The sequence below is a fragment of the Xenopus laevis genome, chromosome 8L (assembly GCF_017654675.1).
Source record: "Xenopus laevis strain J_2021 chromosome 8L, Xenopus_laevis_v10.1, whole genome shotgun sequence".
Classification (NCBI taxonomy): domain Eukaryota; kingdom Metazoa; phylum Chordata; class Amphibia; order Anura; family Pipidae; genus Xenopus; species Xenopus laevis.
The window spans coordinates 19,269,752-19,286,963 of NC_054385.1; the positions used below are offsets into that span (position 1 = coordinate 19,269,752).

At 38.8% G+C, this 17,212-nt stretch overlaps 1 protein-coding gene across 4 annotated transcripts in view; it reads left to right on the forward strand.

Moving 5' to 3' along the window:
- Positions 1-17,212, forward strand: part of mvb12b.L (multivesicular body subunit 12B L homeolog) — a 234,764-nt gene that overhangs the window by 212,431 nt on the left and 5,121 nt on the right. For all 4 annotated transcript variants that reach the window (XM_041571997.1, XM_018228850.2, XM_018228851.2 and 1 more), the window contains 2 exon segments: positions 12,047-12,102; positions 14,259-14,318. In XM_041571997.1, coding sequence (XP_041427931.1) covers positions 12,047-12,102; positions 14,259-14,318 — 116 coding nt within the window.

Below are 17,212 nucleotides of genomic sequence, written 5' to 3' on the forward strand. Positions count from 1 at the left end.
GAACAGTATGTACAGATTTATGTTGTACACACAGCTATTCCACTGAAGCCTGCAGTGTGGATGAGGGTCTATAACAATCTCTTAAAGATTGAAATGGCTGTATTTATCCTGCCACCCTGTGCCATTAAAGATAAGACCCTGATGTCCCCTCTCACCAGCCTAGTGTCGTTCTTCTCCCACTCTCCTGTGTTCTGTTGCCAGCATCTATAATATGGGCAGAATGGATTTTGGAAGTGTGTGAGTGCCAATCTCGGCATGCGTGTGCCTTCTTCATGACAGATGATCAGAGAGACCTGGTATGCTGCCGGCAAGAATTAAAGGACTTATTTAATTGTATGCATTAATGTATTTGCAAGTTCAGTCCAAGATCTGAGAGCTTGCAGGGACGCTAAGAGATTGCATCCGTTGACTTGAAACCAGATGCTTGTTTTTCAACCCCCATTATGGCAGCAAAGTTATTGAGTGCCGCACAGCCATTTCAAACATATTGTCCCCCTCTTCCAGAAAAGTCAATGCAATTTATAGCCATGCCCGTTAGTGGCATATCGGGGAAAGATTGGCTCGTTTGGCGATGTCCCTGCACTTGCCCCGGTTACTCGCAGATACAAAAAAAATGCCTTTAGAAAATGATTTCACCGTTAATATGAATCGGCAATAATCCTTTTCCAAGTTTCATTTCTAAACCCTGTTCCAGCAGTTATTTTATTTCTTTCAGTTCATCACTGGTTAATTTAAGCTTGGAATTTTTTTTTTTTTCATTTTTTTGGCTATTCCCAAGAGATTGGCAGTCACCAGATTGCGCAGACAGATTTTGCTACTCAGATTGACTGGAGTTTTAACATCAGCTGCAGAGGATCGACAACAATGAAATCTGTGATTCTGGCCGACTCTCGGATGTCCTTAATACGCCGCCTGCATCTGCTTTTAATTTACTCTTAATAATTGAAAGATGCAGCGGAGTTTTCCAATTAAAGGCCCGCTTTCTACTGTTTGTGAATGTTCCGCCGTATCGCTGATTGCAAACTGACAGGTGAATCCACATATGAATTAAACATGAAGCGTCCGCAATAAACCCTGTACCGTCGCCTAGAATTTTAAATACAGGATGTCATTTGCATAATATTAATTTCTTTATCAAGTGTTCCTCTGAATCCGAGACAAAAATCTATCTGACAACCTTGGGGAGGGGGGTTTATTTTATTTTAAATGAGGACTTTTAACTTTTATAATTCCAGATTCTCATTGATATAATGTGAACAGCTCTCATATTTTCTATACAACGCTGGTTAATTGTTCCAGATGGCACTCACTGATTATGCAAAATTATGACTTTGTTTTTTTTTTGTTTTTTTTTTTTTAATTCCTCTGGAGATATTTTGGACCAAATTAATTTTTTTTTTCTAATAGATTTCTTATCATGCCATTTGTACCGCCGCTGAATTTAATCTGTTCTTGCGTTTATCCGAGGTTTGCTTTCCCTGTTCCATTTTCCACGCTGACAAAGAAAGATTAAACCTATTTTTCTCCCCCTTTGTGAAGAAATACAAAAGCTGTGCTGTTCTAGGAACTAGATCATTTTTGTCTGGATGGAAGCAAAATTCTGTTTAATTTACTGCACAAGTGAAAAGGGAACCAACGCAGAAAAGGGGCTCTTTTATTCTGTAAAACAGCTGCATTTGTTAGGCAGACCTCGGCCATGCCAAGCTTCGCCAGTCTGAACTCTGTGCAGGCAGCAGTGGGCTGGAATAAAGAGCTATATTTATTAGCATGCTTGTAAAAGAAAAACGTGCATTTAGGGAACAAAACTTTTTTTTGGTAATTTTCTTTTAATACACATAAGTAGCTTACTTAAATACGAATTTCCATTTGTACATGCTGACAGCTGCCCAGTTTTCAGAATGTTCTGTACTTAGGAAGCATTTAGCCTATTGTGATATTGAAGTATTCTCACAACAGGAAGATTATAGCAAGTCAAATGGGCTGAGGTCACACTGCTGTTTGGGAAAGGGAGTGACTTGGCATAACAGACCCATGTATGGTCAAAGCTTGAGACCGTCAGCAGTATATATATATATATATATATATATATATATATATATATATATATATATATATATATATATATATATATATATATATATATATATATATATATATATATATATATATATATATATATATATATATATATATATATATATATATATATATATATATATATATATATATATATATATATATACTATGACCACCTCAGCAAAACATTAAATGCACACACCTCCTTAAAGGAGAACTAAAGCAGTAGCTAGATATGTTGTACATTATGTTTTGGGTTTCTGTACCAGCCCACGGCAACCACAGCCCTTTAGCAGGGAAGATCTGTGTCTCCAAAGATGCCCCAGTAGCTCCCCATCTTCTTTTCTGCTGATTCACTGCACATGCTCTGTGCTGCTGTCACTTACTGAGCTTAGGGACCCACTCACAATATACAGTACACATAGAATAGAAATGTCATAAAATAAAGCTGGTTAGTAATTTATACAGATAATTACTACATGTCAGCTCATAAACCAGTGCAATTAGCACCAGAATTTAATAATCAGCCCTGTAGCATCAGCTTATATTGCAGGCCAATTTGCAACATCCCCTAAGCTTAGCTTCACAACAGCTGCTCAGAGCCCACTGAGCATGTGAGTGTCGCAGACATTTTCCAAGATGGTGACCCCCCTGGGACAAGTTTGAAGTCCTGGATCATTGCTGCTATTGACAAGCTGAAACTTTAGTTTGGTGCAATAAGTGCAGTATATTAAATATGGCATTTTTAACCATAGTAATTTCTAGGGTTTAGTTCTCCTTTAACACTTTTTGATCTTTGACATGTCTTTTAATTGCCCAGACCTCTCATTTACAGTGTCCACTATACTTTATAGGGACCAATTGAACTTGCAACATGCTATAAAACGAGCAGTTCTTATTTGGCTACAGCCATGTACAGTATGTTAACAGAATAAAGCATACAGTGCAGGTTATAAATGTTACTTCACAATCTAGGAAAAGGGTGCTTACTTTCAGTGCAAATAGAGGTATACGATCCCTTATCCGGAAATCCATTATCCAGAAAGCTCAGAAGGTTGTCTCGCATAGACTCTCATTTTAATTAAATCTTTCAAAATGTTAGCAACATATTTTCTTTTTCTCTGTGATAACAAAACAGTACCTTGTACTTGATTCCAACTAAGATATAATAAGATATTTAAGATAATTATATTATATAAAATAATAATCCTTATTGGTGTAAAATAGTGATGTTCAGGTCGGCCTGGAACCCACAGGAGAGAGAGAGAGAGAGAGAGAGATAAATGCTTACAATAAAGAAAAAAACCATAATACAATTCTTAAACTAACATAAACTTAATGGCAGGTTAATTAAGTCCACTTAAGATACCCACCACCAGAAGACTCCCTCCCCATTCCACCCATATGAGGACGGACTACTATCAAAGTCCACCCCTTTGTCCATATTGACCTCCTCCCCTCACCAATTCCAACAACACCCAATGGATAGCCAGAATCAAATTCTTGTCTCTGTCCAATCTGGCTTCCATTCCCCTCCACCAAACCAAAATTTCCAGAGCCCACCACCTCCATAACCCAGTCCCCCACACAAAAGATAAAGAAGACCCCCCAACCCAAAACAAGGCAATGCGCCATAATAATAAACACAAAGGCTTGAAATCCATCAAAAATGCCTAAAAATAAACAAAAAAGCAGAATAATTTTCTTGAAAAATATCACGAAATACTAAAAGGCTACTGAGTAAACCCCCTCCATAATGAACCGGTGTACCAGGAGCAGTCTAAAGATCTTATATACCATAACTCTTAACAATGCTCTCAGGAGTTACATCCGAACCAAGAGTATAATGACATTGCCCCTGCCATAGATGGTACTTATCTACTGTGATCACCAGGTACAGCGTCTCGTGGTTGTGGCTGCACTGTCTGGCTGACACTCCATAGGCCAGTTCAGCATAGCCCAAAATTAATAATCAGAATATACAGACTGCACTGGGTCTACAGATACAAATCTCTACACAGTCACCAGCTGCTCTACAGGGAAACAAACAAAGCTGCTCAAGGTCAGGGAAGTATGGGTGGGGTGGCTCACCATGCTGTTAGAAAATATGATCGTTTCCCTGCAGAGCAGTTAGGGACCGTCTGAAGTGTCCTATCCCCAGCAGTCAAAGCAATTAAAACAAAGGGGGAATTTCACTGCATACAGTCAGGTTATTATAAAAACGGTACACATTTTTTAATTGAAGTATATTGGAGATAGATTTTTTTTTTTTCATTAGAAAAAGTAAAAATTTGATTTTTTGTTTTTTCTTTTACATCCCCTTTAAGGTATGCAGTTACAGAAAAAACCCTTATCCTGAATACCCCATGTCTTGAGCATTCTGGATAACAGGTCCCATGCCTGTACATCCTATTACACAGGGACAAATGTATAAAAATTACAAAGCTTGGTGGAACATTAGGAATACAGAACCTACTTATAGAAGCTTACGAGGTAAAAGGGAGTGAAACATTTGTTGTCGTTGGCCTGTATGGTGGTAGTGTACAGCATATGTGATAAAAATGTTACAGGGCAAGAGAATATTAGGCAAAGGTTGTTCTGAATACTGAATACTCATTGTCATGGGTTACTGCACTGATGCAAAATTGCACTTACACTAGTGATTTTTCCACCATTAACATTTTGCTTGCTTAATAGAGAAAACAATATACCAGTACCATACCCAAAAGAACCAATCAGCAATAAACTTTTGCAGTTCAAAAAAAATTAGGGATGCACCAAACTATTTTGGATTCCGCCAAATCCTTTTCGAAAGATTCGGCAGAACCTAATCTGAACCCTAATTTAGATATGCAAATCAGGGTTTTCGGATAAATCCCAATCCTGCTGAAAAAGGACGAATCATGGCCGAATACCAATACCGGATCCTGGGTTCGGTGCACCCCTAGAAAAAAAAAATTGATATAGGTCAATGCACTGGAGTAAATTGAATCTGTGTTATCCAAATGAACAGGCTAGTTATTATGGTATATGCCTAGTCTGTATTATTACCACTCAATTGCTTGTCTCCAGTGGAAACTGGAAAAGCAGCATTGTCATCATAGTTATTTAACCAGTTTTGCACACACTCTTTATTCCTTAGTCTGGGGAACGACTAAAGCTGGCCATAGATGATCGAGACCACGATTATCTTGAAACGATCATTTAAATGTACAATTTGTCCATCAACTAAAGAAACCATTTCAAGCGATATTGCTAGGAAAACTGAGGGTAGCTGCCTGCTTGGCTCTGCAAACATAGATAGATTTCACTGGGACCAATAACATTTTTTTAACCTGGCCAATCAATTTTCTGACAGATGTCGGACAAAAAATTGTAAGATGCACGATCGTTTGATTCCCATTAACCCCACGATAATTTGACGGATTGTTTGGATTGCACTGAAAGTGATCGTTCACCAACGAAAAATCTTTGCGTCTATGGGGACCTTAAGTTGGTTGCAGCAGAGAAATTTTTGTTTTATCCATGAGCTCCTTTTGCCTGATAATCTTTCTCTGCTGCAACCAACTCCGTTATGCTGTGAGCCCCAGACTGAGGAGCATTTGGTTGTTTCATATGAACCTTATAACGAAACATAGGGAGCTAAACACTTAAGATGGCCATAGACGTGGCCAAATTGCCGCCAAATGAGCGGATCTCTCTCCGATATGCCAACATTGAAGTGGGTGATTTTGGGCTGATCTGATCGTGGGCCCTAGGTCCCAACGATCGGATCATAATGGATCCGATACGGGCAGTCGGATCACAGAACCGCATAGACACACAGATACGGCCGTGATCCGACGGGATTTTTTAACCTGCCTGGTCGAGATCTGGCTGACTTTCGGCCAGATATCGATTGGGGAAGCCTGTCGGATGGCCCCACACACGGGTCAATAAGCTGCCCACTCGGTCTGTTGACAGCTTTTATCGGCCCATATATGGGCCGATAAAGGGGGCATTAAGGGGGTTATTTATCAAAATATGAATTTATCTCATTACTTTGTGATATATACTCAGACCAAATCAGTTATTTCCCCTTAATTATCACTACATTTTCCCCAAATGAAAAACTCAAAAAAAAATTGTGAAAATCGTACAAAAATGTGAATTGTACAAATGTTTTGGATTTTCTGCCCGAAAAATCTATTTATTTTGGATTTTTGTCAGAAAGCCACTACATCTTTGGATTATTGCACGAAACTCAGTGCAGATCAGGATATCTTTGTGATTTATTCCATTGATTTATATACAACCTCGGCAGGTCTGAAATGCTGGATTTTCGAATTCAGACTTTTTCCATCCTCGGGGTATAATAAATCCGAAAAAATTTAGGTTTTTTTTTCACAACAAATTTTGATTCTATAGTTTTTGCAAATAAAATAAATAACTCCCTAGAAGTAATGACTTTTATGTACTAGACAGCTTTTGGTTGTTTTTGCTTGGGTGACTAACAAAAGTATTCATAATCTGCAAACTCTGGTTCCCCCACTGTATTGGGCTGTTATTGAATGGCAAATCCCAACATGCTCTAGTTCACTATAGCAATTAAGATTTTCTCATTTTAACATAGCTAGGCAGAACTTCAATCCGTCATATTTTACTCCATAATACACGGTCTCCCCACCCCACTGCAATCTAGCACATCGCCATTACCAAGCCCTGCACTTGAATAACTCTACCAACAGAATGCTGTTTTCATATAAAGCATGTGATATACACACAGGTGAATAGAAAGGGTCAAATCCCATAAAATAAGACAGATGTAATCGCCCTGCCATTGATTAATCATAACTAATTACACCAAGACGAGGTCTGTATTAATAGCTGAATGCTGTAACCTTTCTGCAGAGCGGTGCAAACACTTTGCCGCGTTCTCCAGGGCTCTGCAAGTGCACCGCTAATAAAGAGAAAAATCTTTGATTTGCATTAACGAACGGGACTAATTGTTGTCTTGTTAATTGGCTTCAGGGACTGAGCATTATCTTAATTACAAGGCTCAATTATCCTAATAGCTGCAATGCCAGACAATTGAACATTTGCGCGTGTTGAGCTATTATTTTATTGAGACCAGTGCTACCAGAATTTGTTAATTAGCAGGATTAATTATGGACTGTTTAGCTTACTAATTAAACTCGGGTTTTTAGATTGTTAGCTCCATGGAGCAGTTAATAACTTCCTTCTTCGTCGGTTGGAGTTGAGTTACAAATCAAAACACTGTAGCGATGCGGGAAGCTACTTTTGATATCAGACAGATGAGCAGAATAAGCTGGAAGGAATGATATCACAGAACATTTCATTGCGCTGCTAGAATATGGAACACTGGGGGGCATAACAATATGGGGGAGCAGACCCTTTGCTTTCCAGGGTATTCACAAATGCAGAGACCCAGCCCTAAAAAGATCTTCCCATGGGTTTATGATTTAGATTTTTTTCTGGGTCCCAGTAACTTGTTATTATGTGAATACTTGAAGTGCCTTCTTGAATGAGCATGCTCTTGCCCTCCTTAGTGCTCTTGCATTTGCAGGGGTCATAAATGGCCTCTATGATCTCCAGGAGGCTTCATTGGACTGGCACACTACTTGTCATTTTATGTGGAAAGGGGCAGATTTAATAAGGGTCGAATTGAGAATTCAAATTTTCTAAAAAAAAAAAAAAATTATGGTCAAAACTGTCAAATTCGACTAGGGAATTATCCAAACTCGATTCGAGTTTTTTTTTAAAAAAAACTCAAATTGGATTTTCGAGATTTATCATACTCTGGCCCTTTAAGAGTTCAAATTCGACTATTCGCCACCTAAAACCTGCCGAATTACTGTTGAAGTCAATGGGGGAGGTACAGGGATCAATTTGGAGATGTTTGCAGCCTTCATGACATTCGAGTTTGATCAAATTCGAATCGAATTCGGTTCGGGTTTTTGGTTCGTTTCAATTCGTCGGAGTTTTGAAAATTCGATTTTATTAATACATTTCTCCAAGTTGAATTTGAATTTAAGGGAGTTTAAAAAAACTCACATGAATTCGAAATTTGACCCTTGATAAATGTGCCTCTAAAACCTTGACTTTGGCACCAAATATTCAATATTTTGCATGTAAAACACATTTAGACAATTCACAAACTTTTCTGTACCATATATCTTTATTAAGTGATTAGTTATTCGGTTTACTTTGACTGATCTAACGCAATTTGCATTGAATTTCCGCGTTTCACCACCTGCGAATAAATTTGCTATATTGGCGCGAAAATTCACCCGTGTCAAAGTACACGTGCAATTGTCACTGTTGTTGGAATTGTAAGAAATTTTCAGCGAAATGGGACAAATTCGCCCATCGCTGTACATGAAATATATCCTTTTGCACACACAACTTCTGGCAATGAATTTCTTTTTATTACACACATTGTTCATTACTGACCAACCCAGCAAGTGGCTTTTAAGATGATCACATACAATTTTTTTTTGTGCACACAGCCTAAAAGAGAATAGAAGGAACGCTGGTGCAAAAGTTCAACCTATGTTCTTAAATTTATTTTCCCCTTGCATGCCTGACAGCCTCACATATACAGGAAAGGAGGTCAACAGCAGCAAACATAGTAACTCTCCTACAGGCAAGGCTTTTTATTTCCCTGCAACATGTAATCGGATGTAATTTATATACTAATCACCGTATGGTAACAGCAGGATGATTTCCATATTAATACAATATTTTATTATCATTTGTGGATTTTACGGTGTCAGGCAGAATTTAGCCTTCCTTTGTTTTTCGCATTCGTTATTCATTGGGTCCCAGCTCTGAACTAAACGTGCCCCAGCCTCAATTACTTGGAGAAAAAAAAATATAGTGTTTTTTTTATATGATAATAATTGTGTTCTGGATATTTGTAGATTAATCCCCCACTTGTTACCCAAATTATTGAAATGTTTCATGGACCAGTGATCGGTAAAGCATTTTATATTATTGTGTTGGCCAACTGTTTCCATATAGTGTTAGTTATTTACTATACGAGGAGCCAGATAATAATATGACAATGTTTGTTAAAGAGGCCACTGGCAGTGTGGGATGGGGCCATGAATATCTCTTTGAAGGCCACTTTTGATTTGCAGGCCTCCATCTCTGTTTTAATTGTTACAGTACTAGTGGTAAAGGAGAGGGAAAGGCAAAACCACTGGAAGTTATGAATTCTACCCGTTTACCTGCTGCTCCAAGCTTATCCAGCTTATCCAGAAACAAGTTATCCAGAAAGCTCGGAATTACAGTTTCTGTATTGGTGCTAAAACAATCCTATTGAGTTTATTTATGATTTAAACTATTTTTAGCTAGGGATGCACCGAATCCAGGATTCGGTTTGCGATTCGGCCAAGATTCGGCCTTTTTCAGCAGGGTTCGGATTCGGCCGAATCCTTGTGCCTGGCCGAACCGAATCCTAATTTGCATATGTAAATTGTGGGGAGAGCGGGATTTCACGTGACTTTTTGTTACAAAACAAGGAAGTAAACCAATTTTTTTCCAGTTTTTTCTTTCCTGCCCCTAATTTGCATATGCAAATTAGGATTCCGTTCGGTATTCAGCCGAATCTTTCAAGATGGATTCGGGGATTCAGCCGAATCCAAAATAGATTTGAAGGATTTAATCGTTCGATCGAACGATTTTTCGTTCGATCAAACTATTTGCGGTAAATCCTTCGACTTTGATATTCGAAGTCGAAGGATTTACATTCGACATTCGAATATCGAGGGTTAATTAACCCTCGATATTCGACCCTATGTAAATCTGCCCCTTAAAGTATGGAGACTAAATATCCCTTATCCAGAATACCCCAGGTCTCGAGTATTCCAGATAATAAATCCTATGCCCGTATTTTGGGATGCCTATATACTCCTTATCATTGGACTTGACATTTTTATAGCACAAAAGGGCAGACAGTATGGCAAAAGAATCCTATACAAACCAAACAACCTCTGCCTCCTTTTTTTTTTTTTGTATTTTTTTTCTGAATTTTTGGCTGATTTAATAAAAATCGAGTTGGTTTTTTTCATGATTTGAGAAAAAACGCAGTTAAAGAAACTCTCGAGGATAGTATTTGTAACCTTAAATAGTCGCCATTTATTAAAGAATAGAACATTAAAAGTCGCCATAAAAAAGTTGGCAAGTAAAAACTGGCGAAGTTGTATAGAAGTCAATGGGAATGTTCTCTGACAACTTTATCTATTTTAGCAGTTTATTAAAACATTTGAGGTTTTTCTTAAGCTAGCACGAGTTTTTTCATTGTTTTTTTTTTTATTTTTCCTCGTCCACGTTTTTTTTTTTTCACAAACTCGGATTTTGATAAATCTGCCCCTTAAAGTGGTAAATCAGATATTGAATCGGTATTTTTTTCCCCCATCACTGCATTAATATCCCGTATCATCTGACATGCCGAAAATAATTCAGCCTGCTATTGCAGTGCATTGAATGCATTGTGCGACATTACAGTCATTTTTTGCCTTTATGAATAATACGCCATTAAAGCGCATTATGCATTTCATAAGCGAACAGACTTAATCTTTATACAGAAGTTTTCTTCTTTTTTTTTTTTTAATACCGTGATTGTATTGAAATGCAGATGGGACTGCTATTAATCTCACATAATATTGGTTTGTGCATAAATCCTAGCCTGCGCTGGTATGTAAAGCAGCCACATACATTTACACGTTTGACAGCCCTGCAGAAACGCTTCTGATTTAAAGTTATCGCATTAATAACGCATTCATTCTTCAAGCCTTTTTAAGCATGATCTCTATGATAAAGGGCATCTACTTAATTACAGGCCTGCTTAATTACAGCTGTGTGGAAACTCGTTTGTTTAGGAGGACACTAATTACACTGCTGAGGCCTTGGCATGGCTTTGGGTTGTGTACTCCATACAGTGGCAGAAAGCCCAGATGAAGTGGCTTTGGTTTTAATGACTGCAGGTGACATGGAGAAAGCTCGTTAAGTGGAGCGGGGCCCTAACTCATGCTTGACAGGCGGCCAGACGGCAGTGCTGCTGGGCCCCTCCTGTCGGCGAGCAAGGGGCAGATCTGAGCCGCATGGGGAATTCTTGGGTTCCTTTTTGCATTGGTGCTTTGACTCACTGACATGCCCTGTAGGACTCTGTGCTGATACAGATGGAGTAGACTTTAGTAATCCCTAAATCACTCAAGACTCCAGTTTTGCAATGTCACTCTAATGGGTGTCTTAAAGGTGACCGCCATTAGATGTGTCCAGCCTGACAGCCATCCAGCTGTTGAACTTCAATTCGCAGCACCTGTTCTGGGAGCTGAAGTTCATAAACAGCAGAAGGGCCATATGTTAGGCATCTTTGACTTATAACGTCCAACGTTTGGCTCCAGGAACCTGCCATGCTCCCGTTAGATGCCATGCATTTATTATTGCATTAGTTTCCGTTCGATGCTATTTAATTTAACCCTGCCGAGCGTTCCTTTTACTGTTCTGCCATCTACCAAGCGCCTGTTCGATCACGTCCTTTACACAGTGTATAAATGTTACCACGTTACAGCAAAGCGCCACTTCTCTATAAATGCCATATGTCCAGCCAGTGCCTTTTTTTTTTGTGTATTAACTGTCAGTGTGATGCCATGTTATCTGCAGCTTATCCACAGGTTGAATTCTTCCACGTTGTACAGACCAGAGAAGTTCCGCTTTCCAGAATTCTGAGACTGTCAAATACTGTTGGGGGGTCAATGGACAAAAACTGCAGATGAGATGTGCGTCGTATAGACATTTAATATTTGACTGCTTTATGTGATATTTGGGTATTGTTACACTTTATAAAAAAAAAAGTTCATGAATGTTATCCCCTATAAGTCTTATATTACTTGCAGACGAGAAGTGTTTGTTTGAGCAAGCTTGTTGAATCTTTTTAATGAAATGCCTTGTTTTTTTTTTGCAGCCATGGATGGGGTACCTTTCATGATCTCAGAGAAGTTTGCTTGTGCATCTGAGGGGGTGAGTTTAAAAATGGCAGGATATCCAGAATCCAAAAACTCTTGGGGGTGGCAGAATCTATACATGTTTCCTACATGTTTACATCCAAGCTAATATCTACATGCAATTGCTCTATGGTATGTTTCTTGAAGCAGGTGTCAGTGGGCGAGTAAATGCAATACATTGTCCTCCTAATGACACATTTTGAATATTTGCATTCACATGGAATAGCACCAGGCTTGTATTTTCATACGGACAATTGGGTGCAAGTGAACTGAATTGTAGCTTTGCCAATGCCATCCCTTCCCACATGTTGTAATTCCATTAGCCAAGGTAAAATCTCTACAGTAACGTGTGTATGAAATCGACACTACATTGCCTTTTCTCCCTCATTTCCCCTTATCTGTTACCACTGTATCCCTATCTTTCACTCTCTGCCCTTTCCGACTTTATATTTGTCGGCGACAAATCTCCTCTTCTTCGGGCAACTAATCTCCCCGAACTGCCTCCCCTGCCTTCCCACTGGCTAAAATGTAAAACGCCGGCAGGGTGGCACTCGGAGCAATTCGTTTTCCGAAGTTGCCCGAAATTGCCCCACGAGGAAACTTTAGGCGACTTCAGAAAACGAATAGATCCGAGTGCCATCCCGCTGGTGATTTACATTTTAGCCAGTGGGAAGGCAGAGGAGGTAGTTCGGGGAGATTAGTTGCCCCGAAGAAGAAGAGATTCATTGCCGGGTCGACTAATTTCCCCGAATCTGACCATGTGTCCTGACCCTTAGTATTAGTTCCTGCCCCCTTTTGCCCCTGTATCTCATCTCTCCTAACCCATCCATTTTTTCCCCTGATCTTTAATTGTCACTATGCATATTAGTTATTTAATACCTTCCATCTTTATAGTGCTCCGCTTTTTTACACCTACAGTACCTTTCCATTCTCTTACTCCTCAGCCTCTTACACTCGTTGAACATGAATTCCTATTACACATTCAGTTGAAATGTGTTAAAACTACAAATTGTGTAGAGCAGTCCTATTTCTTTGGTTTTGCTGCCCTCCTGTGGTTTTCTTGGGAAATAGTCAATATGTGAAATTTCCTTTTTGAAAGTAACATCAGTTATTTCAAGCTTTAGTGGCGTCTACTAGGCACATTATAATTATTTTATGGAGCTAAAAGAAAAGTCTATTCTGCAATGCTGGGTCATTAAAAAAATTACTCCTATTGGGCATTTATTTGTCCAGGCTCTAATACTGTTTGCACTTTTATTCATTATTAGTGCCCCAAGGCTACACAGATAATGCAGTCAACTGGGGAAATGAGGTCTTGGCTCCAAGTCAGATATATATATATATATATATATATATATATATATATATATATATATATATATATATATATATATATATATATATATATATATATATATATATATATATAATATATATATATATACATGTCTGCATGTTCTTGAAATGAATAGATGGTGCCTTACTTGAAATGAAACCTAGGACCAGGAATGCATTTTAGTAGGTTCTGTCCTAGGCATCATATGGCAGACTTTTGCCTTTTTTTTTTAATTAAAGGCATCTAAAAGCTGCCGCTGTAGGTATGGGCTATTGGGTACCTATATATAATACACAAAAGCCATGAATATCCTGTAAATTATAGCCTTATAAACGGTGAGTTCTGATGTCATGAGTTATAAACGGTGAGTTCTGATGTCATTTCTGTCACATGACTCATTGAAATTTGTGTATTATAATAAATAAAGTACCCCCAGTTGTAAAATATGAGGATATTAGAAGTTACCTCGGAGTTCCATGACCTGTATAAAAACACTCGGCCTTCGGCCTCGTGTTTTTATATGGTCATGAAACTCCTCGGTAACTTATAATATCCCTATATTTTACAAAAGGGGGTACTTTATTCACTATATAAATACAGCCCTGTCTAGGACCCCAGTGCTGCAAGATAAAGATGCTAAATGCTGAACCACGGTGTCAGTGTGACTGTCGTCTATTGGACATGAAAAGGTGATGATTTTATTCAAATTATTCAAATTTGTTGGGATGTTTTGAAGGTGGGATACAAAAAGGCATTAACCTGCTGCTGTAATATAATAGTGAGGCTTATAATTTAGTCCTGTATTATTTTATAATGCAACTAATCTCTTTTTATAGATGCAGCAAGTTGACCTTTTGGGAATCACTATCAAGTCGCTGGCCGAAATCGAGAAGGAGGTGAGTTTAGGGGCCTCAGATATAAAGAGATCACTTGCTTGCAGGGATACATACTGTAGAATCACTGAGACAATACAATCATAGCAGGGTACGCCTAGGACGGAAATGCTGCTCAGAACTGGGTTTCTTATTTTGTCCTGTGGCTGTGTGTCTATCCACTATAAAATGTCACAAGAACTTGCAGAACAGGAGAGGTCATTGTTATGTCATGTTACTACAGATCCAGGATCCATTATCCAGAAACCCGTTATCCAGAAAGCTCTGAATTACAGAAAGGCCATCTCCCATAGACTACGTTTAATCCAAATATTTAAAAGTGGTTTCCCTTTTCTCTGTAATAATAAAACAGTAGCTTGTACTTGATCCCAACTGAGATAGAATTAATCCTTATTGGAAGAAAAAATAGCCTATTGGGTTTATTTCATGTTTACATGATTTTCTAGTAGACTTAAGGTATGAAGATCCAAACTACAAATCCGTTATCCGAAAAAAACCCAGGTCCCGTGCATTCTGGATAACAGGTCTCATACCTGTACCTGTCTTGCATAGGTTTCTGATTAGTGGGACCAGGGGCGTAACTACAGAGGAAGCAGACCCTGCGGCTGCAGGGGGCCCAGGAGGTATAGGGGGCCTATGAGGCCCTAATTAATGAGAAATGTCAATATATATTGGTAAAACAGGACAACCTCTGGAAATGTTGGGGGCCCTAAAATTAATTTGCTGTGGGGCCCAGTAATATCTAGTTACTCCACTGAGTGGGACATTCCAAGATGGACACGTAACAGTTAATCTATAATACAGATGTGATAAAACATGTTTAACTTAGGTGAGTGCCCGATACCTATTTATGGAATGCATACAATACATCCAATTTTGCCTGTTTTCGGGTCTTTCTTGCTGTATTGTTCCTTCTATTTTTTCTTACATCTGTTTTTCTCACTCTCTTTGTCACCCCCCCCCACAGACCCACACACTGTTCTGCTCCCCCTTCAGTTCCCAAATGATGAGAGATTCGTCTTGATTATAATTGCTGTTAGCCACGCATATCTAATTTGTGTCTTTTTAAGCGCTAATTAGCAAATACTCGACATCTTTATGTTCTATGGTAGGATACAGGCGGCGCATCCCGATTCAGCTCCAGGAGATTTTTGCCTGACAAATAGTCTTCCGCTCCATCATTTTAACCCCCTGTAAGCTGGGAGGCTATAGTTTATACTCTTTAAAAAACACATTTTCTGGGCCTTAGTGTTGTACGTGTCATCTTTTATGTCCCAAATTACTGTGAGTTTTAACAGCTTTATTTGCTTAAGGGTAAAACCCTGTAGATGATCGACAGCAAATGCTATTGTCCCAGCATCTATATTTAAATTTTATCAAATTCATTACAAATCAAATGACCTCTTCCTAATGGCTACACATTCAGTGGGGTATAAAATCCCGATTGAGGTTTCTGCCTAATAAAACTGCAGAGGAATATGAAAAGTGGCATTCTCCAAATCAGTGCAACGACGGAAGCAGGTGCACTATAGAGTCTTATGGGCGGTAAGATGGCTGTGATAGGGAAACAGATTAAACAGGAAAATAGATTAAAGGAGAACTAAAGCTTAACTAAAGAAGTAGGGTTGAAATGTTGTACGTTATGTTTTGGGCTTCTGTACCAGCCCAAGGCAACCACAGTCCTTTAGCAGTAAAGATTTGTGTCTCCAAAGATGCCCCAGTAGCTCCCCATCTAATTTTCTGCTGATTCACTGCACATGCTCTGTGCTGCTGTCACTTAATGAGCTTAGGGACCCACTCACAATATACAGTACACATAGAATATAAATGTCACAATATAAAGCTGATTAGTAATTAATACACGTAATTACTACATGGCAGCACAGAAACCAGTGCAATTGGCATCAGCATTTAATAATCAGCCCTGTAGCATCATCTTAAATTACAGACAAACCTCATTTTCTGCTTGATAATTTGACGACCCCTAAGCTTAGCTTCTCAATAGCTGCTCGGAGCCCACTGAGCATGTGAGTGTCACAGACACTTTCCAAGATGGTGACCCCCTGTGACAAGTTTGAAGTCCTGGATCATTGCTGCCATTGACAAGCTGAAACTTTAGGCTGGTGCAATTAGTCCAGTATATAAAATATGTTATTTTTAGCCCCATTCATTTTTAGGGTTTAGTTCTTTAAAAACCACCTAGATGACTTTTTGGTGTGATTCGGCCAGATGGCAATAAGATGTGGTTCTCAGGTTAAGCAATGTTCCCCAATAGGATATAAAGGTAACATGTAAAGGAGAACTATGGTTTAATAAAGAATCAGTTTAGATCTATTACACCATATGTTTTTGGCCCAAGGCCAGCACAGCCCTCTTGCAATAAAGATCTAGGCTTCTTAATGTATAAATCCTCTCCCCCCCCAGTTGCACCCGATATTCTTACCTGCTAAGTCATAGCACATTCTCTGAGCATGTGCAGTGCCACTGACACTCTTAAGATGGCCTAACAAGATCAAACGATGTGAACAACTTTGAAGGCCTGGTTCCCACTTTAGTGTATTCATCGATCGGGAGTCCACATCTGATTTCTGCCTTAATTAAGCCAAAGGGACTCGCCCCAGTTCACAGGCAATCACATGCAAAAATTCCTATATCAAAAAGATATCTGTCCCAAAGCTTTTTATCTTCAGTAAAAAAAATGTTTTATTTAAATTCATATTAAAATTAAGATACATACTGACCCCACATGGCCCACCTTACGCGTTTCGCCCCCTCCGGCGCTTATTCATAGGTGTCTCTGTTAACAGCATGTCTTGTGCAGCATTTAGACCCTGTTAATCCCTCCCATTTTTATTTAAAAAAAAATCAAGAGTTAAAGGGGTTGTTCACCTTCAAAC